This window comes from Larimichthys crocea, chromosome XXII (genome assembly GCF_000972845.2).
Source record: "Larimichthys crocea isolate SSNF chromosome XXII, L_crocea_2.0, whole genome shotgun sequence".
Classification (NCBI taxonomy): domain Eukaryota; kingdom Metazoa; phylum Chordata; class Actinopteri; family Sciaenidae; genus Larimichthys; species Larimichthys crocea.
The window spans coordinates 15074219-15097933 of NC_040032.1; the positions used below are offsets into that span (position 1 = coordinate 15074219).

The 23715-nt window shown below is 38.3% G+C and overlaps 3 protein-coding genes across 3 annotated transcripts; 1 reads left to right on the forward strand and 2 right to left on the reverse strand.

Annotated features, from left to right (window-relative positions):
* Positions 1–9752: 9752 nt before the first annotated feature.
* gng3 (guanine nucleotide binding protein (G protein), gamma 3) lies at positions 9753–13108 on the forward strand. Its single transcript, XM_010740155.3, has 3 exons — positions 9753–10050; positions 10692–10791; positions 12078–13108. Exons 2-3 carry the CDS (start codon positions 10693–10695, stop codon positions 12204–12206), a joined length of 228 nt encoding a protein of 75 aa, XP_010738457.1. The 5' UTR covers positions 9753–10050; position 10692; the 3' UTR covers positions 12207–13108.
* A 1190-nt stretch (positions 13109–14298) lies between these two features.
* On the reverse strand, positions 14299–17971 carry banf1 (barrier to autointegration nuclear assembly factor 1). Its single transcript, XM_010740154.3, has 3 exons — positions 17832–17971; positions 15877–16043; positions 14299–15145 (listed from the first exon to the last, which is right to left on the reverse strand). Exons 2-3 carry the CDS (start codon positions 16000–16002, stop codon positions 14999–15001), a joined length of 273 nt encoding a protein of 90 aa, XP_010738456.1. The 5' UTR covers positions 16003–16043; positions 17832–17971; the 3' UTR covers positions 14299–14998.
* Positions 17972–18903: 932 nt separating this feature from the next.
* Positions 18904–23027, reverse strand: prdx5 (peroxiredoxin 5). The gene is made up of 6 exons (XM_010740153.3): positions 22845–23027; positions 20740–20874; positions 20515–20646; positions 20307–20345; positions 20155–20219; positions 18904–19266 (listed from the first exon to the last, which is right to left on the reverse strand). Exons 1-6 carry the CDS (start codon positions 22938–22940, stop codon positions 19161–19163), a joined length of 573 nt encoding a protein of 190 aa, XP_010738455.1. The 5' UTR covers positions 22941–23027; the 3' UTR covers positions 18904–19160.
* Positions 23028–23715: the final 688 nt, after the last annotated feature.

A 23715-nucleotide genomic window follows, 5' to 3' on the forward strand; every position in this document is an offset into this window, starting at 1 on the left:
AAAAAAAAAGAAAAAAAAACTGTTCTTGTTTGGTGTTCAGCATGAAACAGTCCTGTTACGGTGCACGGACAGATACTTCCTCAAATTTAAATAGCACATTTCTGTTCTTGAAGACGACACAGTGGCAACATCCTGCTTAACTCATCTGGTCCCAAACTATTTATTATGTATTTATGGTGACATGACTGTGTGAAACTATAAGCTTTTATTTTGTAATTTTGAATGGCTTCTCTTATTTTGACATCCTGTGGAAGTGATATTTCCCACAGTACCCAAAAGTACCAATTTGACTCAGACTCCTAAAGCCAAATCTACTTTATACTTAGTTATTTTTATACCTTTGTGAAGGTGAGATGAGACGGTGATGTCGTAGCTGATTAGTTGTTCTTTTTTTGCCTTAATTTCCTCAACTGTGTCCTCATGACTATGCATTATTTTTATTATGAAGGCTTCGGTTTAATTAGATAAGGTGACTTGATTCACTGTGAACTTAGCTAAGGTCCAGACGGTTAGTTGTAGGTCGTGTTCAGTCAAGAAACATCACTCCACATAGGAAGATATGAAGGGACAAGTGGCTCATAAATCAGTTATAAGTATAAAGACAGTGCAGACACCCTTGTGTGCGGTGCAGCTCATAAATTTGGGGCTATAAACAGCATGTTTATTTTTAGTTTATTTCACTTGCAGGCTTTTCAAAGCACCCTGTTAAGACTCAGTATTATATCAGTAAATTAACTTTCATGGAAGGATTAGAGAAGTTTTCTAATCTGTTAGCTAATGATGAGAATTATTTTGCACATTTTCTAAAGTAATTTATGATATAAGCATCAACTGTGTCAAATATTCCTTTATGCAAGAGTCTTATTGTTTTATTTGTTTGTCTGACAGGGATATCCAGGCACTCTGATAGCCCGGGGATTTGGCACACATCTCTTATTGATTAAAGATCATTTGACACACATTAGGTTAAAGCTTGTGTCTGACAAAATCCAAACAAATCAGAAGAAGATGTGACTGAATATAAACTTCCAAGCTTGGTTGCTGTTTCTTTTTAATTCTCGTTATATTTTAACCAAACTCCAGTCGCCCCCTTTTCCAGATTTTAACCTGTGATTCTGTTACAAGTTTCTACAACCAGAATGCCTTCGGTTTAGCCTTGTGTAGTTTGGTCCTCCGGCTGTTGTCATTATCAGTATGACTTTGTAAAATCATTCAGCTTGTCGGGTTTATTTTCTGGCTAAGTGACTTTGATATAGGCTATATATTTTTCTACAGTTCTTCATCTTGTTATGTATGCACATGTACTGTAAGTGTGTATTTACAGATTTTTACATGACTCTTTCTTTTCTATGAAAGGCCGTCAGGGCAGAATGACATCTTCCAATCTTCCGCAGTGACAATAAGGATTTATAGCCGTGTTTTGTGTTGCAGTATTACAGTTATCAGACCTCAGTAAACGTGGGTCAACATACCTGTATTAGTGTTTGATCTGGCCTTGTTCATTCAGCTGGAGAGACCTCCACCAGACATGCTGTTCACACTCCTCTCGTCTCTCCAAGCTCAGCTCTGCTCACAGTAGGTGCAGTATTAACCTGAAATTGAAGAGGGCCTGTTGCTATTGCTCCTTGATTTTTATATTGACTTTATATGCAAAGTGGCTGTTGAAGCAGTTTTCTTTAATTCCACGCTGTATGGACTTGCTGTGCAGTTGTCACCTCAGAGACACGTCAAAGGAAAGTGAAACTTTTGATTCATATAAACTGGAGGGCCGGTGTCTCTGTGAGTGTACAGATCTTCTGTTGAAAAGAGGAAAGTTGTGACTGTATGTATGATAACTTTGTATATCCGTGCATTGCTTATTTGTGGGAATTTAATTATTTGTATTTTATTGCTCATTTGTGTTATTCCCTTGTACCAAATATTGAATTTAAGGACATTGATTCAATCATTTAGCAATGATGATGATGCAATTATTGAAGAAGAAGAAAAAAAAAAGCAGATCACCTCCTTCCTTCCTGACGGGGGTAAGAACTCTTCAGGTATGACTATCATAGTAATGCTGTGCTGTTTCACCTTGTTGTCCCGCCTCCTCCTCCTCCAGAGACCCAAAAAACTCATGTTATCTAACCTGTGATGCTCTTCTGTCGCCCTCTTCCTTTTCATAATGGATTGTTTCTCTTAAGCAAATGTAATATTTTCATATTGTAGTAACTGGTCCTTGTATTTAGACAATGTTTTTACCTTCATGCACTGTGACTAATACAATGCTGCTATATCACAAAGACCTTTCTTTTGTAAGTCACATTTTAGCCGATGCAAAGTGGTGAATATCGCTAAAGGTGACTGGGCTTGAATACAAAGCCCCCTTCCCTTGCTTACATTGTTCCAATTCAATCCAGGCTTCATCGGGCTGCCGCTGTGCAGTGCATTAATCTCAGAGTGACTGTGTGCACAACTGTAGGATCTATACCTGTTGGTCTTCCTCTACGAGCATGATAGAAAGACAAAAGAGACAGTAACATGTAGCAGTAAAATATTTCTAAAGGCTGATCTCATCGTTCGCTGTGGTTCAATAAAACTGTGACGCTTTTACTGTGTTAACTTCTGCAGATATGGTTTCATGCATGACTTAAGTTACAGTATGTGAGAAAAAAAACGTCCAAACATATGACACCAATCTAGACTTAAAAACTACTTAAAAACAGCTGTTATATCAATAATCCTTTAACAAGATGCATATTTGTATCACATGTTATTGTGATACAAATATGTTGTGTTGACACGTGCAGCATATCGAGATTTACCTCAACTTTTAATCCATAATTTGGGTTAAATCAAACACATCCATGACATAATTAAACACATAATTAAACACAGATTTTAAAATAAGGCACGAGGCTCGAGGCATGTCAATGTTGGCCGGTAGGTTAGACCACATCCTGACTGAAATATCTCAACTAATATTGGATGGATTCATGACATTGCACACACGTTCATGGTTCCCAGATGATGTATCCTACTAACTTTGATGATGATATGCAGTCTTTAGCCTGTAGCAACACTGTAAGGTTGGCATTGGATGGGTCGCCATAAATTTTGGTTACCATTAAAATTTGGTTCAGACATTCATGGTCCCAGAGGATCTGCAGGTCTAAATTTCTGTTCATCCTTTTTGTTGATTCATGACCAACTACCTGCAAAAATAATGACAACAAGAGCCTCAGCTCTACTTTGTGTTCAGTACGAATTCACAAATGTTTGGCTCAAAGCATCCCTGTACTTCTCAAATTCACAAATGTTTGGCTCAAAGCATCCCTGTACTTCTCAAAAACGTGATTTTAACATCATTGTGATACAAATTTGCACATTTAAACGCACATTCACATCTTACATGTGATTCAGTTGCAAAATTTCAGTTGATTTCAGCTCTATATACAATAAAACTGCAGTAACAGTAAGCAACAATCTGCCAGGAGTCTCTAGTGCGAGTGGAGAAAAGTATTTAAATTCAGTATCGCCTATATACAGTATATGTAACTGATCTCATGTTATGATGTGACGTCAAGTACTTTTACAGTAGAATTGATAGACAAAATTAACAATGAATGACAATAATACCGATTACAATGTCAGTACTGCAGACAAAGTTATTTAAACACACATTCGTAGACTAGCGAACGATAAAGTAGGGGCATTTCATATAGTTTGCAGTTAGGGTGCCTGAAGTTAAAGCTGTTTTTAGAATATGTTTGGACCTGATTTAATTTGCCTCTTTATATAAAATATATTCTTAGTGTACATGGGCTTTCGGTGCTTATTTAAACTTTGAGAATCTTGTGTAGATCTCAGACTTTAAAAGGCCAAAAAAATAAAAAATAAAAAAACTTAAAAGCATCTACAGTATAAATCATCTTGTAGCACAAAATAATATGCAAAAAGTCAAGTGGAGTTCTGTTTGAAATACGCTTCAAAGAACTCGTAGCTAGCAAAGTCAGCCAGTGTCAAGATTATTATCTCAAATATTCACATGAAGTTTAAAGTTTCGAAAGTTACTAGCACGAAAGGTTCAGACAGCAGCGTCTACCCCGTGTGTGGAGATTAATCATTGCTTTAGATGTGACTTTACTTTGTTGGCATGATGTCAGACTCTGCATAAAGAGGTCTGAAATCTTTCTCTAGACAGTGGCTGCTCTGCGTGAGTGACAAACTCATTTTCTCTTCCATTTTTTTATTTGATTAGCAGCAGCAGCTCTGACAGATCTGGTTCCTGTGTTGGTGACATGACTTGAAGATTTCCCATCAAGTGATTTAATTGCTGTCTTGTCTTTCTCTTTTGTTGGTTATAGATGAAATATGTTACCCGAATAGCATCCTCAAGTGTGCAGTACAAAAACCTGATGGCTGGATTGTTGTTATTGAAGTTGTTCTTCATGTTAATTTCTAGTTAACACACTGGAACTGGCTCTTTTAATTAAAAAGATCTGTTGTTTTATCTGTATCTGTTGTTTTAATTTGCTGCGATCACACTCACTCTCTCACTGGCCAGCCGACCACCAGCACTCTGTGAATGAAGTCGGGAGTGTCTATTTGGAAAGTATTGAGCAGTTACGTTACCGTCGATACAAACGGCCAATTGCAATTGATGATTCAGATGGTCACCCCCCGCCCAGATCTGCTTTGTTCATCTTTACATAAGAGCTGGTTTCAGGATCCACAGCTGTGTGTGAGCGCCCGGAGGGCAGATCAATCAGTGAGAGAGGTTAACACAAATTTACTGTCTGCCTGGCAATAACACAAAGTACTGTACTGACTGTACTGTACTGTACAGATAAGATAAGATAGACTTTTTGGATTAATCCCACACATAGACAGTACAAACCATGGATGTCGCATCCATGATGTCACCCACAGGTTTCTGAAGAGCTGTTGTGAAGTGTGGTGGCTTTGGTTGCCGCCACATCTCAGCAGTCCTGCCTTCATGGCTGTGGTTGCTCAAACAAGCCACCTGTAATGGCACCCACCTGTCAATCAAAGCCTCTTAATTCTGTTTATATAATTTGAACAGGTGAGTTCTATATAAAAATTCATGGTGGCTTATGGAGACTGACTCATTCTGTAGCCAACACGTCGTCGTGTTAAATCATAAAGTCGAAAGCCCCAAATGGGTGGAAATGAAAATCATTTATCATCTTTGTTTCAACATTTATTGACTTCAACCTCGAGGCGGACAACTGCATTATCTGCTGCATGGATTCAAATAAAAACATCAACAATGTGTCGACCAGGTTTTATTAGAAAGAGCAGTTTGATAAACTGACTAAAGGTAACTTTAAAAATCAAACTTTCTTGTCACTAAAATGCATCACAGACTGAAACTTCAACTGTATTTTGAATCAAGTAAAAAAAATCTCAGGCTGCTTCTCTGCTTTGAGGTCTCCAGACTTGAAGGCTCCTGTGTGGCACAACAGTAATTAACTTCAGCTTAATTAAGGATTGTTAATTAAGTAAAAATAGATGTATTAAAAGTTAATTAATTGTCATATTTATAGCATGGTAGATAATTAAACATACAAACTATGTTCTTTGCTTAAAAAATAAACATTTTTATCATCTTTTTTTCTCACAGCTCATGTGTGAGTCTTTTTATCATGTGACTAACCGTGACGTTATTATCGTTATTGAAGCGTATAATTAAGTGACTTATCTTCCGGGTGGCATGCACCCGCTCTAATTACAACAGAGTACAACCTGCAGAGATGAAACAGGAACTCTCGAGGACCATCTGGTGAGCGTTTTAGATACGGCCCTTCCAGTCATGTACTGGTTTGTACCTGCTGTCACTGTTTTTCAGAGTTTGTGCCAGGACAAAAAAATAATTACACGCAATGTTGCCAAGTCTGTCCTAAATTAAAATGTGGGTTAAAACTGTAGATGAGTTTGTGATATTAAAAAAAACATCCTGGGAGAAATTATAATTATTTAGTGTGCTCTTATCCCATTTAGAAACAGAGATACAGAAGTTGGTTTATGACACAATAAAGATGTTTTTAATTTAATCTATTAATCTATTTGTCAATAACTATAATTCTTTCTTCAATGCATACACAAATGATACATTAATAGGAGAGGAATGCTTAATAACGCAGTGTAGCATTCAAAATAGTTGAATTAATGTATTGAATCAATTTTTAGAAACGTAAGATTTAGCTTTTCATTTTGTTTTTGTTTACAACTCTATTGACATGTTATTATACATGATTACAGCTCTGTTGTGTTGAGTTATTAGGCATTTTTCAAATATACACTTTTTTCATTAGGAGTTATAGTTAATGAGAAATATACTTTATATCAGCTTATAGCTACATGATAATGTGTTAAAATACATTTATTCCTAATCATAAAGTGTAAAGCTGAACTTATCTGACTGTTCTAGCAAAGTGAAATGAATAAATATAAACATAATATGATCATTCATGTTGTGATAGCATCATTATTAAGGTATTAAATCAAACATATGAGGTTTGTGGTTCATTTTATTTCTGTTTCCTGTAGTACTTCTGCCTGTTCATTTGTTTTATCAGAATTATTTGACATAACATATCAAGAAAGGCCCAAATGTACTGGATAAAATTATATTTATATGATTAATTACACATTTAAGGGCCTTGGTGTATGCTGGCTCACTGCGACACATTTTTTAAGACATAACTGGAACAGAGACACTCGTGCTTTTCCTCTATTTTTACTATTTAGCTCCAAAGAAGCTGGCAGCTCACATACCTCCTGGCTGGTTCATTAGGAGTCGGCTTGTTGCTACTGTAGTTTTCCCAGATCAGTGATGCAGTCAGACGTGCCAGCATCATCCAGCAGATGGAGTCCTTAAACTGCTGCAGCCGCACCTTATAAATCCAAACAAACTGCTGCTCACTGTGAAAATCCCCGACAGGGGTGATTAAGACTGAAATCAGCCATTTCAACACAACAAAAAGCAAAATGTTGAGATTAAATATGTGGACACATGGCGAGACACGGCGAGTATCGTAACAATGTCAAGAACAATCCCAGTGCAATGTCTCAAACATCCACTGTACCTGGAAATAATTTATTTCTCATTGTTTAAATTCAGTTTTTGTTCTTTAAACATGTAAACATTATCTATACATGTTGTGCTGTCACAGATTCTATATTTAAGACTTGTAATTTAATCTTTAAATCTTTAAAATATATATTATTATGAAAGTAAATAGTCTCTCAGTAGGACATCCTTGAACCAAGATCAATAGATCTGGTCAAACCACCAAGACATAATCATTGATAAAAAGTTAGTAATTTCAGTTTAAATTATTTAAATTCAGTTTTTCTAAAGATGTAAATATCATCACTCATAAATAATCTATGCATGCTGTACACACTGTCACATACACGTATATCATGTACGTAAAACAACCTGCTACATAAATCAGATTTATTTCAGCATCCTTTGCACACTGCACCATTGCACAATTGTCTTATTCTGCCTTCAAATGTCAAATGTGACCCTATATAGCCTATTTACATACATGAGAGTGATAATATTAGAAACATTTTTGAATATAATGCAGCCCAGTTAATACTACTGTAAACTACAACCTATAACCTACAACCAATAGTAACTTTATAATAACTTTAGTTGGGCTTATAATGTTTCGTTTTTTCTTGACACTTCCATAAAGGTATTTATTTAACTATTATGTTTATTATTGAGCTCTTAGTGTGTGCTGTTGTTGTACAGGAGTGTATTATATTGAGAGGTGCTTCTAAAATATTGTGGCCCTCTCATGTAAGTAAATATTAGAAACTCTGAGGGGTTTATGTGTGTATATGTAGATTTTTTGTTTTTTGAAATACAAGTCAGGAATATATTTGATTTATCTATAAGTATCAGGTATATCTAAACAAGTTGCAAGGAAGCTTGTAGTATTGTCATTCATTATTTAAAGAGAAGGGGTGGGAGTTTATAAGTTATTCTTCTTCTCACTCCTTTTCGAATATGTATTTCTATGTTTAAATGTTTTGCCTTACTTTTATTTTTGTTTTGCATATTCGAAATAAACACTTCAATCAATAGAAACCTATAAATATAATGCAGTCCAGTTTAACACTACTGTAAACTACATCCAGTAACATATCAACCATATAGTTAAATAATACCTCTCTGACAGTGTCAACAGAAAATGAAACATTAAAACCTTTTGGAGGAGTTATTGTAGCAGAAGCCAACAGGATTAACAGACTTGTTTGTAAGGCCAGTGATGTTGTGGGGGTGCAGATGGACTCACTGACTGTGGTGTTAGAAAGGAGGATGCTGTCTAAGGTGCAGGCTATCTTAGACTATGACTCCCACCCCACTCCATGAGGTGCTGGACAGACTCAGGAGCACCTTCAGTCAGAGACTGCTGGCACCAAGATGCTCCACAGAGAGACACAAGAAGTCTTTCCTACCTGTGAGCATCAGTCTCTACAACTCCTCCCTCAAAATAACAGACTAGCCATCGAACCTGCTTGTGCAATTCACAAGTGCAATCTTCTACACATGCATACTGCACTAAATTCTTGTATAAGGTTTTAGATTTACATACTGCATAGTTCATTGTTACTTGGCTTTTATTTTACTGTTACTAGTCTTTATTTAACTGTTATTTATACCTGTGTATATAGTGTTAAAATGGATATCTTATAAGTGTATAGTGTTTTTTTTTTCTTGGGATTTTACTATCCAATCAAATGTTTTTTTTTGTATTATTACTATCAAACGTACTGTTTGGGAGCTGCTGTAACAAAAACAAATTCCCTGTGGGGATTAATAAAGTGTTTCTGATTCTGATTTGTTTATTGGAGTCACCAAACACTTCATCATTATTGTAGTAAACTCTTTTTGGTATTTAAAGAAAAATAAAAAAAATGCTTTGAGTGTATAAACATTTAATTATTCGGGTTTTGCTCATAAACGACGGCAAGCACGAAGGACAAACTAAGCAAGAACGTTACCAGAGATCGTAAAAGTAGAAGATACGTCACCGCCGGAAGAGAGACGTCACCTAGTGACGTCGTCGTGGCGCCATTAAAGCGTAGGGAACAGTAGCTTAGCAAAGATGGCGTCGGGCAGTTGGTTCCTAAAACGTCAGTTAGCGGTTTCCAGCTCGTCTGCTCGTGTTTTACCGCGACGTAGAAGATTTACCGACATGTTATCTTATGTAATAATATCTATTTAATAGTTACATACACACAAGGCGTTGATATTTATTGAAACCGCGTTAGCATCTTAACGTAGCTCTCCCCTCCACAGGCTCTCTGATCTCTGAAGTAACGGCAACAAGAGCGCGTGTACCCTTCTTTCACACACATTTCATGTTTTATTCTTAATTATTCCGTATTATTATTATTAATATTTTAATCTGTAGCTCACACAGAGAGAGAGAGCCTGTTTAAATACAAGCAATTTAAAAACTGTGATGTAAACCACTACACTAGACTGCAGCGGTCCCCATAGCAACAGAGGAGAGAGGGTGGGCATCACAAAAAGGCACAGTGGTGATTCAGTCATCTGGAGCTCACATCCCAGGATATATGTCATCTTTTTGGCACTCAAAATCCACATATAGTCACATCATGCTCCATGTCAGAGGCTGAAACCAGTGAGATTCCAGCTGGCCCCAGTTTCCCCAGGCACAGATATGGTACGATCCAACCCCCCTCATAAGAAAACCTTCACCAGAGTCCTCCCCCCTCCTTCCATCTGGCAGGTACCACTCACTGGCGAGGGGGGGATGGTGATCCTATCCATCCACCACAAATCTAGTGCTCACTGTGGCAGAATTGCAGTGCGCTGGACTGTACAGAGCAGGGTACCATCCAGGCTGTTGTCTGTGAGGGGTGGGGTCCGGCTACACCACCACCACCACCACCACTACCACCATCATCACCAAACATAAGCTTTACAGAGGGACACAGAGAGGCAGAAAAAGGAGAGAAGAGGGGGGAAGATTTCACCTGAAGAGCAATATAATACGGGTAAGGAGAAAAGGGGGGAGGATGGAGGGAGACAATGGGGAAAGGTCCAGAATGGTTCAAACAGATTCGCTCCTTTGCTGCTCCGTTTTTTCCATTTCACTTGTTTTTCCACCCTCTGTGACACATTTTCTTCTCAGTCTTATGCATATTTATTCATTATTTCATAAATATACGTGTGGCTGCAGCGTTTATTCCATTTCATCAGCTCTCAGTGGGAGAATCTGTCAGGCCATGGTGAATAAATCTGACCAATTCGGCCCCAGTTTAGCATTTGATTAAAAAAAAAAAACATATATGCTTTTGTTGCCATATGAGATGACATAATGTAGCAGCTGTTGCCAAAGCTATGACACAATATTCAATGGATATAAATGCTCCAGATTGACTGGTTTCATGCTTGCTTTGCAGCCAAAATCTAAAAATAAGCAATAAAATACTATATTTTCTCAGCATATATAGTGCTACATATCGTATTTGTCTTACTTCACACATATATTTGATTTACCACGGTATTAAAAAGCTTAATTTTGCTATTATTGTGAATAGAAAACCTAGAAATCAAAGTCAAGCATCGTAAAACAAAAGTACAGGATAAATTTTACATCCATGAAGCTTAAATGTTTTGCTGTGTTTGTGGCTAGGATGAAAGGAGACACCCCAGTGAACAGCACAATGAGTGTCGGCCAAGCCAGGAAGCTCGTAGAGCAGCTGAAGATAGAGGCTAGTTTCTGCAGGATAAAGGTAAGACAATCTGCAACACCTCAGATTTGGACATGAATCGTGATGGTATGATGAGCATGTTGGATACAAAAGAGGGGGATGGAAGTGATGTTGCAGTAGCACCTCCATAAATCTAAATGATTGATGCTTCTGCACAAAAAAAGGCAGGAGTTGATCATCTTTTATAGACGTCCAAAGCCTCAAATCAAAGTTAAAATGACGGCATTGACAAACTTCCATCATCCACGTCGGTTTGCAGACGAAGAGCAGCGCCTGTGACCTTCTCAGATACACTTTAAGTCAATGCATCCCATTGGAGAGTTTCCAAATGGTGTTGGGCTTCTGTCATGTTCCTAATGGTGTCACAGAAACACCTTGCAGAGGCACCTTGTACATTAAGTGTAAAGAATTAGGGGACAAACGCTCATAACATAATGTTTTACAGAGAATTTTTAGCTGCTGTCACCTCTGGCAAAGTCTAACGAGAGCAAGAGACATCAGAAGTAGTTTGGCCTGATTATAGTTCCACCTTTGATGATAAATGTGAGCCTTTTAAAATCATTATTAGAGAGAAATCCACATTTAACTACGCATAATTATGCACCGATTCCCGCTCATTCACTTTTCTACTGTTATCGATTCTGTATTTCTTCTGTCCATCGTTGTCTATTTTTGTGCTCGTGGTGTATCGCTGCTGTCTCATGATACCTTTTGAAACCGCAAACTTCAAGTGAATCTATACGTTTCATCCGCTTACCCAGCTGGTATTATTTATAGTAGTAAACCACATCTCCAACCACATTCAACATTGTGTTTGATAGAGAAACATTTCTTGATTTTAACTGTATGTTTTGAGCGATATTGTTTAGAGTTTAAGTGTTCAAACTAAAGACAGTGTACAGCAATCAGGTGAGAGGTCCAATGATTTACAGAAACAAAGAATTGAATACATTTCTTTGAGCAATTTGGTGCCAAAAACATGCTGGGAAAAAGGTCATCTCGGGCACTCAAGAGTTCCAGAAGAAGGAAATAATATCTATCATCACCAGAGCTGTAAGACAATATGCAAGTAGTCCTAATGAGGCTCATTCAGACAGATCTGTTTGACACCGTTAGTGTTTGTACCTGTAGCCTCTAGGACAAAAATAATGTCCTAGATAGCTTTAAGAACACAAATACAACCAAGACGAGGGTGTCCAATGTGTAAAAACACCTCATTAGGGTGAAGACTGTTGGCTTCCTGATGAAGAATTTGTTGCTGTGTTTAAATGCACCAGAGTCTGATTTGTGTCTTATTTGTGGTCCAGGTATCAAAGGCAGCCGCCGACCTGATGGCGTACTGCGACGCACACTCCTGCGACGACCCCCTGATCACCCCTGTGCCCACCTCAGAGAACCCTTTCAGGGAGAAGAAATTCTTCTGCGCTCTGCTTTGAGACCAATCAGGGATTGTTGTGATTTGAGAAAAAAAAAAGTACAACTGTACAGTATGTACATGTATGTACAGTGTGTACATGTACTACCAATCTAAATAAGACATCAATGTACTATAGTAACCTTGCATAAAAGCTGCCGATGTACAGTACATAATCAACTGAACTAAATTCTTTAACTGCTAACGTCTGTCTCGGTGTTAGAGGGGAAGAACAAACATAGGAATCTAAAAACTAAACATAAACATTCAATCAATAAAGAGTCGATTATCGTTAGAAATAGGAGAATTTTGCTATCATCTGGTTGAAAACAGACATTTCATGCTCATATATGTTTACAGGTAACTGCCAAAAAAAAAAAGGAAAACAATCAGCATTAAGTGTCTTAACAGGCCCTATGATATGATTCATGCAGCATTTATCAGCGTTTAAATGGGCGGCTACATACCAACATTACGTCTGTGGATTATGGTGCTGCTTCAGGGTCGGTTCTCCTCTTTTAAATCGTCCATACATTTCAAAATCTGGCAACCGAGGATGACGTCGAGCCTGTGTTAGGTCATACTTGAAATCTCCATTTGGTGACTAGCTGTAGACAGAGGTGACAACACTCCTCTCCGCCCTTTAGAGCTGCATCGTCTTGGATGTTTCCCCGTTTTTGGCGGTTACTTGTATCTACAGAGGACTACAGCTGTTTATGAGTGGATTATAATCATAGAAATTTATTTTAAAAAAAGGTTTTATTAAGCATTTTTTTTGCTCATTTCTATACTGTTGCTGTCGTGTGGATGTGGATACGTGTGTGTGCATAGGTGCTACTGTGAAACTTAAAGCAACAACTCTGAGCATTTGACCGCCGTCGAATCGAGATTTTATAGTTCAATAGCACACAGACCCAAAAAAAAAAAGAAACATTCCAGGGTTTAAGGATATTTAATATATAACGTAAGCCATTAAATCAACTATTCGGTTATTAGGAGTCTGTCACATGAACAGTTTTCTATTTAAAAAGGCGATAAGCAGTTACATAATATGCTTTTAAACCAATCGAGAGGTTCTTCAGAGCAGAGGGGTCCAGAAAAATTCAGCCCGACGTCTCGACTCGTTCATGTGAAGTAAGAAATTCCTACTCAATTAAAAAGGTTTCGCTTCCTCCGTGGTTATTTCGACATCTACAATACAGGCAGCGGTTTTAGTTTCTTAAGTCATATCCACAAAAAGACATGAGCACATCATCACGAGCTCCACGGCAACTTCTGACATGATCAAACTTTTGGGAACCCCCCTGCTCTGGATCCAAAAATATCTTTCAAATGTTCAAATTTGGAGCGCTGGCAAACAAACAAAAAAGAAAAGTAACCATGGAATATCAGGCATTGAAATAAAAACCTCCTGTTATCAAACGTTTTCTCTCGTTTGTGATTTACTTTAAAAAACAAACACGCATGTCCAAATCTCATAACTGTGCCCTTGTATTTTATTTTTATTTTATAATAACAGTGATATAAAAACTGAAGAGTTTTCACAGTCATATGCAAACACGTCAGCCAGTGTTTTAACAAAAAAAATTATAATAAAAAGCTGCTACACAATGGTTACATCTTCAAAACAGCTGGTGATGTGTGGAAGATTACAGCCTGGACATGCACTACTGCAGAGCTTAGAGTTCATCTGAGTGAATAAAAGGTTTAAACTAACATGCATTAAGGCATCTCATGTTTAGAAAGACAGCGAATGAGAACGTCAAGCTCAGTTTATGAAGAAAATATGACCTAAAACTGGCCAAAACACACAATAATACCATCTCCATTTAAAGCCACTGGAAACTTAGATCAGTGATTTACCTTCTCCGGGTTAGAGGATGGGCTTTGACTCTTTTTGGGGATTTTTAATATGCAGAATGAGAAACAAATCAACTTCTATTGAAGCTTCAAATACATTCAATCATATATCAAATACGGTGCTGACTATATACTCCATCGTTGTTTCTATTTAGAACAAGCTGCATCAATTTGAATATGTTCCATTTCCTGCAGCTCATTTGCCTCGACCGCCAGCGCGTACAAAACTTTGTTTAAGCTCACAAACATGAATCTAGTAGACGCACGGGTGTTTTTATTTTAAGGCTGCAGCCTGCTCATCAGCAATAGACTGACACATCTTTGACAGTGTTTGGGTTTTGTGGCATCAGCATCTTTATTTATATACATTTCCATCTTCAGGTCGCCGGTGTCACATCAGTTCAGTTTTGAGGTTTTAGGTTTTTGTTTCATATAAATCTGTCACATCCTCTGCAACATTTTAGACAAGCAACATCTCGAAGGAATTATTTTAGACAGTGCATGTGGACAGTACATGATACTAAAACTCTGATATGATGTGCTCTTTTAAAAAAATACAGCTTACATCGACTTTCCAATGGCTTTTTAAAAGAAAACGGCAAATAGGACAAAGAAGCCCGAGAGTTAAGGGTGGATACAGATGTTAGTCCAGATTGTACTTGTAGGTTATCACATTACACAGTTCTTTAAATCAAAATGTTTGTGAAGGTGGCACATTGAATAAACTAGCAGTGTTTAGTTTAAAAATATCTGTAGTACATGAACAAACAACGGATGAACCATTTCATTTTAAAATTCAGAAAACCTATCACCAGCTTTGAGTATAATTTAAAAACAGGTTGACTTCAATAAACCTCATTTTGTGTGTACAGTGTCAGTTCGCGTGGATGTAGCTGAATTGAAGAGGTAATGTACAATTTGGACTCCAGGAGTAGAAAACAGTGACAGAACGCTTTATAGGAAGGCGTCGCACCATTCTTTAAGACAGCCATAGCAGTCACCTTGTTGTTTGGAATTTGCCCCGCAAGTGTCCTTTAGCCAGTCCCGGAAAAGCTCCTCGTCTTTCTTTAGCACTAGAAACTGCCCGAGGACGACGTACGCCTGTGGAGAGAGAGATGAACACACACACACACACACACACAAAATAAAAAAAGTGAATTTAAGGCAGACGTGTGTGTTCAACGGCTACAACAGTGAGTATTTCTTTGCAGCACTGAGGTGGAAAAGGTTTAGTTTAGACATTTTACACACACATACATCAAAACGACAGACAGATTTTAGGTTGGCCTACTGGATAAAGAGGAAAAATTAAATAAACTAGAGGATTTTTCCGATCACATTATAGAATCTAATGCAAGCTTTATCGTTTGTTGCATTGTTGCTGGAAGATTAATCAGTGTTTCCTGTGAACTCTCTAAGGCAGTGTTTCTCAATCCTGGTCCTCGGGGGCCGCTGCCCTGCATGTTTTAGATGTTTCCTGCTCCACCACACCTGATTCACATGATCAGCTCGTCATCAAGCTCTGCAGTGGCCTGATAACGAGCCACTCATTTGAATCAGGTGTGGTGGAGCAGGAAACATCTAAAACATGCAGGGCAGCGGCCCCCGAGGACCAGGATTGAGAAACACTGCTCTAAGGAAAGGAATGAATGATAAATAACCTGTTAATCAAGTCATGCTTTATTCATCCGCACTTGAACCAGTTTGACGACCTGCTTTAACTATTAACATCAGCCGCTCTTACACCCTGATTTTTTTTCTGCTACTTGTTTTACATGAATATTACATAAAAACCTATGAATATTTAAAATAACGTGAAGAAGTCAAATCACCTTGTCAAAACCTTTCTCCTCCAGTCTTTTGCCAAGGACCTCTCCGATGCCGGCGAGAGCCATCACCGCTTTCTCCCCCATGGGCTCGGCCACAAAATCTCTGTGTTTTTGGGATGTCGACGACATGGCTGCTTTTGTGGGCAGATCACAGAAGACCAGCTACTGAACTGTAACACAAAAAGACGAAAAGGACGTTAAAATTCAATAAAATTCATGCTACAGAGGGAATGTAACCCTTCCCTAATCATTTAAAATAATTTTGTGTGAAACTACAGAGTTAAGCTTTTGACTCAACTTTCAGTCGATTGTATTTTCATCCACATGGACAGTGTAACTGTTTGCAGTCATAAGAAAAGTGAAAGTGAGCATGCAGCTCTATCCACGACGGAGCACCCAGACAAGGCATTATAGATTCAAACAAGCCCACAGACATCAGCGGCCATTTATCATCTCCCGGTGACGGTCTGCCGTGTTTGTTCTAAAGCAATCTTTACTTACACTACCGATGAATCATCTTCTAATTTAGGAACACTGCTCAGTAGTACTGCAATACAACTGGAGGACTACAAAGGGCTGGACGTATATGAGCTCTTTACAGATTTATATCCACGACTTTAACCATAGTCAGTTTTATACCAAACCTAATGTGCTAGAAGTTTAGGAAGAAGAAGATATACTTTATTAATCCCGCAATGGGGAAATTCTTTTTCTTTGCCAAGTAGGTTTGCACACACAAGGTATTTGACTTGGTGTAGTTGGCTGACTGTATATATACAGTATCTTCTAAAACAAAAAGGAGCTGTAGTGCAAGTATAGGACATGTAATACACATTCACTACTGTCTTTTGAATGTTACTTAAATGCACTGTATACTGTACAATACACCACTATAACTGAATATCTCTATTTCTTAGTAAATAAAATAATAATAATACATTTTATTTCATAGGCGCCTTTCTGTCACACAAGGACACCTTACAATAAATGAGAGTAGACAGCAAATAACAGAAACAAACAAAAAGAACAATACAAGTATATCAAATTACAAGAATACAACATTAAAAAGTGGTTAAATCAGATGGAAAAGGCTGTTATAAACAGGTGGGTTTTAAGTGCAGACTTGTTTTATATTAAAACTTTTATTTCTATGTGTTATTTGTTTAAAAAACATGTTTAATACAATAATTTCTCTGCACATGTTTAAATTCAGACTTATGTATAAGTTTAATGTAGGTTTAATATGTTTACATAATGCTGGAATTCCCCTCAGGGAGGGTGAATTAAGTATCTATTTATTCATATGCACTGAAGCGAGAAGCTCTGCTGGTGTTTAGTACAGTATATTTTTAATTAACAGACAAATCAAACTCTCGTTATTTAACCGTTACGGACACGTTGGTGACCGTTAGCGCCTCGGTTAGCTTCAGGTGTTTAAGGCCTGTTGCCGTAACAACAGCTGCAAACGAGCGGGCTCTGCCAACGGTACATTCATTTAAAAAATGTCAATATTTGCTCAGTATTGACGTGGTTTCACACACGGACGCGCCAAACTAAATTAAACACACGTTATGTTTGATTTCTAGTGATTAGCAACCGCACGCTACACTCCCCCCGTGTTGAATTGCGCGCGCAATTCATTCTGTGGAGCTAACGGCGTTAGCACAACGAGCTAACCTAAACCTGTGCTTCGTTTATAACAGAGTCGCCGTTGCCTGTTGGCTGCGAGTGTACAGTGTTTTTAAAAACGTACACGACCCTGAAATAATCCTCACCTCAGTGAGATAGAAGAAGCAGCTGTGTTGGTGTTTGTTAGGACGCCAACTCGCCATTTAGGCGCCTTCAAATTAACTTGCAGAGCGCTAACTTTACTGCTCGTTCGGGGTCTCATTCTGCTTTTTTGCTCACAGACCAGCTTAACTACAGCCACGGTTTATTAGATCAGAGGGTTAACTTACCTTTTAATGTCCGGTCCTGGATAAAAAAATCGCCGTATTTCGCTGCAGAGTCGCTGTAGTTTCTGTTTCTATCCAGGCAGACACCGGCGAACAAAAATGCAATACGCACGCCTCTTTTGCGTCGTTACGTCATTACGTAACAGCGTGAGCTTTAGTTTGCCCTGAGTTGTGACTCCCAGGATAAACAGACCAGCCCTTTGAACACAAACACTGAAACTATTCAACAATTTCAACATGTGTACACACACACACACAAAGACTTTGATTGCGGTTTTAAGTTGCTCTCAGTGTTACACACAGTTCCAAGAACTATTTTTGAGGGAGGCAGAAATAAAGAGTTATAAACAAGAACAAGAAAGCTTAACAAAGATGTAAACATGCAAGTAAATACATAAATATACATAAAAAAGCAACAATGAATAACAGCTAATAAAGTGCATGTACACCCCTGGTGGCTGCAGGGCCCTATGCAGCCGCATAGTCTACGTATGGCAAGAAACGGCCCTGATGGACGCGTGCAGAGTGTAAACAATCTAACATTTCTTCTGCTAATACAGGAATACTAACAACAATCCGAATCTGTTACTTGCAATAAACATAACTAACTAAGTAGGTAAGTTATACTTCTACATTAGAAAGAAGTTTGATTTTATACACTAGAGTACCAGTTTACATTCACATTGTCCATTTTAAGAAGTTCAATATCGATATCACAAGCTCATAATAAACCCCAATATTACATAAATATGTGTGAACGTTAGTATCATTGAGAACTTTTTAGGAGCATGCTCTTTATACCTTTTCTAGCCACAGAACTATCAAATGTCCCTCGTAGATCACTTTCAGTGAGATAAATACAATTATCTAAAGTGCATAGCCCTCTAAAGTTAAATGCTGTAAATGTGTGAAGTAAAGTCCATTATGTGGTGACACTGATGGATGGATTAAGCATTTATTTAAGGGTAGTTCATACAATATGCTTGTCTCCCTCACGTCAATCCATTTCCAGATGGCAAACGTTGACTGCTTTGGTTATTTAGATTTTTATAGCCAATGCACGCAGCAAACAGCGATTATTGCTTTCAGGGTGAATTTTATTTACTCACACGTAAACCAGTATACAGAGCATGATGAATGTTCCTCTGGATTGCTATTTTATGTCATTGTTGTGCGCATTGTTTAGTTTCCAGCTGTTTACGACATTAGCATCCATGTGACATTTGCATAAGTCTTTGGGAAAAGGAGGAAGCACGACTATGTGCGTACAGAGCTTTGTTAGTGCAACTTTTACAGTTAATATGCGTTTGTGCAGTTTGGTTTGCAATGACCCTACAGATCAGACAGAATACTGGAAGCCAGGCTGCAGGTCAGCCCCGTGCCGTCAGGCTCCACGTTAACCTTCTTCACAACTCCATCTTCCACCAACATAGAGTATCTGAAACAGAGGATGAAGGACACACAGATTTATAGCAATGAAATGTACCAGACGCTGCCTGAAGAGGTTCAAGATGTTATAAAAATTAGGATTATACTGGGGTGCAGATGTTTTAACTCATATAGAGAGAGAGTGTGTGTGTGTGTGTATCTTGTCTTTTGCATGTCTTGCACACTTCCCTTATTTTGGCCTGTGATTTACTGAGGCTGGCAGGGTGAGATAATTATAAATCAATAGTACAAGATTAGGAGAGACAGGCTAGGGGAGTACCATTTGGATATGAATCATAATGCTCATTACTGAGCGGAAAACCAAAAATGTTATCTGTATCAGGTGGGAGGTGTCCAAGACAGCCCATTTTAAAAAAATGTTAGAGCTCCTCAGGGAGCCTTTTCTCTATAACCCCTTTTGTGTGTTGCACTGTTAAACACTCCTTTTTGTACAAGAATAATAAATTCAACTTAAACTTTGATACCTTGAATCCAGTCTTCCTTATTCAAGGGTTTTTCTTTTAAAATTTCCCGTAACACAAGAACCGTCACATGCTTAAATGAATCTGGTGTGTGTCTGACTCTAAATCGAGTGAAAACTGACAAACAGAGGTTACACGTCTGCGGCTGTGTTTGAAATCACTTCCTCATTTACTCATTCACCACTTCCTACATAACAGTTAACTCTATAGTGGGCAGCAAATTGAGACAATACACTTATGAATCACACATCTATGAAAAGGCGACAAGTCATGTGCATACCATGGGCATTGCAACAACACAGAGCAAAGGAAATGTCTGTGGACCACAGGCCAGAGTCACTTTCTGACACAGCCTGACAATGCTTTTTAACTGATGGAAAAAAAAATCTGCTATGAAAATACAAAAGGATCATTACCTCTTGGATCTCTTGTTCCCAAGGACCTGCACGATCTGATCACTGTCAAGTAACAAGTCGACTGCCTGAGAGGCGGAAAGAAAAAGACAGATGATGAGAACAGGCAGTCGCATTAAACAGAGCTTACGTATAATATATAACAGATGTTTTACCTTTGCAAAAGCTCCAGTGGGATCAGCCAGCATCCGAACCTGCAGGAGAAAGCAGCAGTAAACTCAATATTCTTAATATCTGAAATATTATAGTTTGTCTTTGTTTAGTCCATATTTACTGTACACATACAAAATGTCTGACTGAATAGTCCACACCTCTTAAACATATATGATGTGTGATTGACTGAACATTATTATCCTCTGGTACCTTTCCATCTGTTCCGTGCTCCTTCCCCCAAGCAGCCATGACAAACGCGTCATTGACAGAAATGCAAGCGACCTCCTGAACGCCTTTACTCTTCAACGCCTCAGCCTGCTCCACAAAGCCCGGGAGGTGAGTCTGAAAGCAGCAAGAGAAGCAAAACATCAGCTGATGCAGAAAATTGTTGCATGCAAGACACAGCAAACAAGAGACGAGAGCGTGGACTCATACCTTGGAGCAACCAGGAGTAAAAGCTCCAGGTACAGCGAAGAGGACTCCCTTCTTCCCCTTGAAGAGCTGATCCATAGCCACCTTATTTCCTGGCTCGCCCTCCTGGACTTCCACTGCGGGGAGATGTTCACCAACCTGTTAGGTGGTGAGAAGACAATGTAGAAGAACAAGAATCACTTTCCTTCATACAATCTGTTGATTCCTGATGCACAGACCAACACAGCACACACATGAACTCTGTACAGTATAGACTAGAGACGCAAATATTTGCTGAAGGCATTACTTTATACTTTGGACTTCTTGAAGGATCAGTGTTTAATAATTTTAACTGTGAAGGAGAAACAACAGTGGCTATAAAAAGCACAAAAAACTCCAGAGTTAGTTTAATTTGTCCGTTCTGAGCTACTAAAAACTCCAGAGTTAGTTTAATTTGTCCGTTCTGAGCTACTAAACATAGAGGTTAAACATGAGCTTGGAGTGGTTCTGCGGTCGTACAAGGAGAAAACCAAGACTCAATTTGTTGTTTTATGGAGCAACAAATGGTCTGGAAAAACTGGTATGTTGGACAAATACTTTAGGAAGTCAGTCAACTTTAATTAGGGAGGTGGGTGCAGTGGATGAGTGCATCACACAGAAACACACACAAGACTATCACCCAATAGACCGGTTAGCTTTTTCCTTTTAGACTTAGTATTTTCTTTTTTGGTTGTTTAGGCACCAAAACTCTTAATTAGCTTTAGATAGATGATGGTTCGGGTTAAAACAATAAGTCAGTGGTGAGTTTCACCAAGAACAAACTTCTCCCATGTGCATAAACAACACCAACAAATCTTACGAGAGTTTCGCAAATCTAAAAGTTGCCATCTAGACACGACTGTAGAAGAGGACTGTAGATATAAAAGGCTAATTCTAAAGATAATCTTGAAGACATAGTTATGAACATTATATTATATTTCTGCTATATTCTGTAAACAGAAGCTCCTGAATCAGACACACTTGGACCTTTAAATGCAGCTAACTCTGCATGCACAGTACTTTTATTATGGACATCAGAATAAGCCGAGAGATGTTTTTTTAATCTATCACCATTGTTGCTTTTTGCAGAAAGAAAAAAAACAGTTTTTATTATATATTGTGCACATGTAACACATATACACTAATGTTTTTTGGCATCATTTGCACTCTACACATGGCATTGTAGTTTATAGATACATAGATATCCACATTTCTAAGTATTCCATCTAGTATTCTAATGTTTACCTGTCAACATAGATAGATAGACAGATAGATAGATAGAGACAAAATTTATGAATGATCAAATAAGCTTTAACTTAATTGCTACAGGGATTATTAAAATGACTCAGCCTCTCTCTCTCTCAGTAACACTTTTAGATTACAGCCTGGTTGTTTGCACAAAATGCTGCAGATAATCTGAACAGGATTTAGATTTGATTGGCTGGAGGCCACTGGAGGGCGACACATCACCAGGTGCAGACTCAGGTGTTAAAATGGCTGAATGCCTAAAAAAAAAAGTAAGAAAGTGACGCACTAATAAGTGACGCACTTATTAACTCAGATATTAAAACACTTTTTAAAAAACGTTAATAAACACACATTAAAGTTATTAATTAATGTTATGACCTTGAGGATATTTTCTATAAATAGGTGTAAGCTTACAGACAAGTGCAAGTTAATTCTGTTAAACTTACACGTTTTAAAACGGGGCAGCAACATTTTAACGGTAACTACGCAGGTGTTTTTTTATTTTTTTGTAAAGCGGGTGTTTATAATGTTATTCCGAGTTACTTTCAGGTTTTAAAGAGCAGAAACCGGACGACAGCTGACCGCTGACAGGCTTTCATTAACGAAACCGAGCAGGTGGAAGTCGCGCGCGGCGGCGGCACCGATGGAATGTTTATACGTTGGAGATTTGAATCATTCCAAGGCTAACGGCTGGCTGGCTGTCATGGCGACGGGTTAGCACCGTGAGTGCTAACCGTGAACATGTGCAGCCGTTAAGTCAACTGTCTTCACGTCCTCTTACATAAGACATACGTGTGTAGCATATACAGCTAACGTCAGCTACACCCGTGTAAAAATCTTACCTGAATGGGCATTTTAGCGGTGGGAGATGAATGTAGCAGCCGCAGACACCGGAGCACACGGCCGGTCTTGTTCAGAGTGGCTGTAACGGAAAGCATCGTTAGCTCGTTATTTAACGTGTGTGCGGCTAAGTGGCTCTGTACGGTGTGTGTGTCTGTGTGTGTGTGTGTTGTATCCTGTTTCTGCTCGCTCTCTCAAGACAGACACACCTCCACCTGATTTATTAAACGGGACTGTCGCACTAAGTCACACCACTCTTTTCTACAGTACTGCCCCACATTGAGTTTGGCTGGTTTAGGATTTAATCTAGCTTTCAGTTTTGAGGCCTGTCTGCTAACAAGAAGCTATTTGTCCAACGTGTTACTGGACTGAATCTAAAACTACTACTAACTATTAAATATAAAGCAAGGGGAGCCTTTATTGTCCTACATTTCATCCACCACTATAAGTTAAAGTTACAAACCCTGAGCATGTTTAAGCTCAAGCACACTTATCATGGCTGAGAGATGTTTTTTTAATTTATCAGCATTGTTGCTTTTTGCAGAAAGAAAAAAAAACAGTTTTTATTATATATTGTGCACATGTAACACATATACACTAATGTTTTTTGGCATCATTTGCACTCTACACATGGCATTGTAGTTTATAGATACATAGATATCCATATTTCTAAGTAATCCATCTGTACTAATTAGTTTAATGTTTACCAGTCGAGCTATATAGATACACATAAAAGTGAGACAAAACTTATGAATGATCGAATAAGCTTTAACCAAATTGCTACAGGGATTATTAAAATGACTCAGCCTCTCTCTCTCTCGGTAACACTTTTAGATTACAGCCTGGTTGTTTGCACAAAATGATGCAGATAAT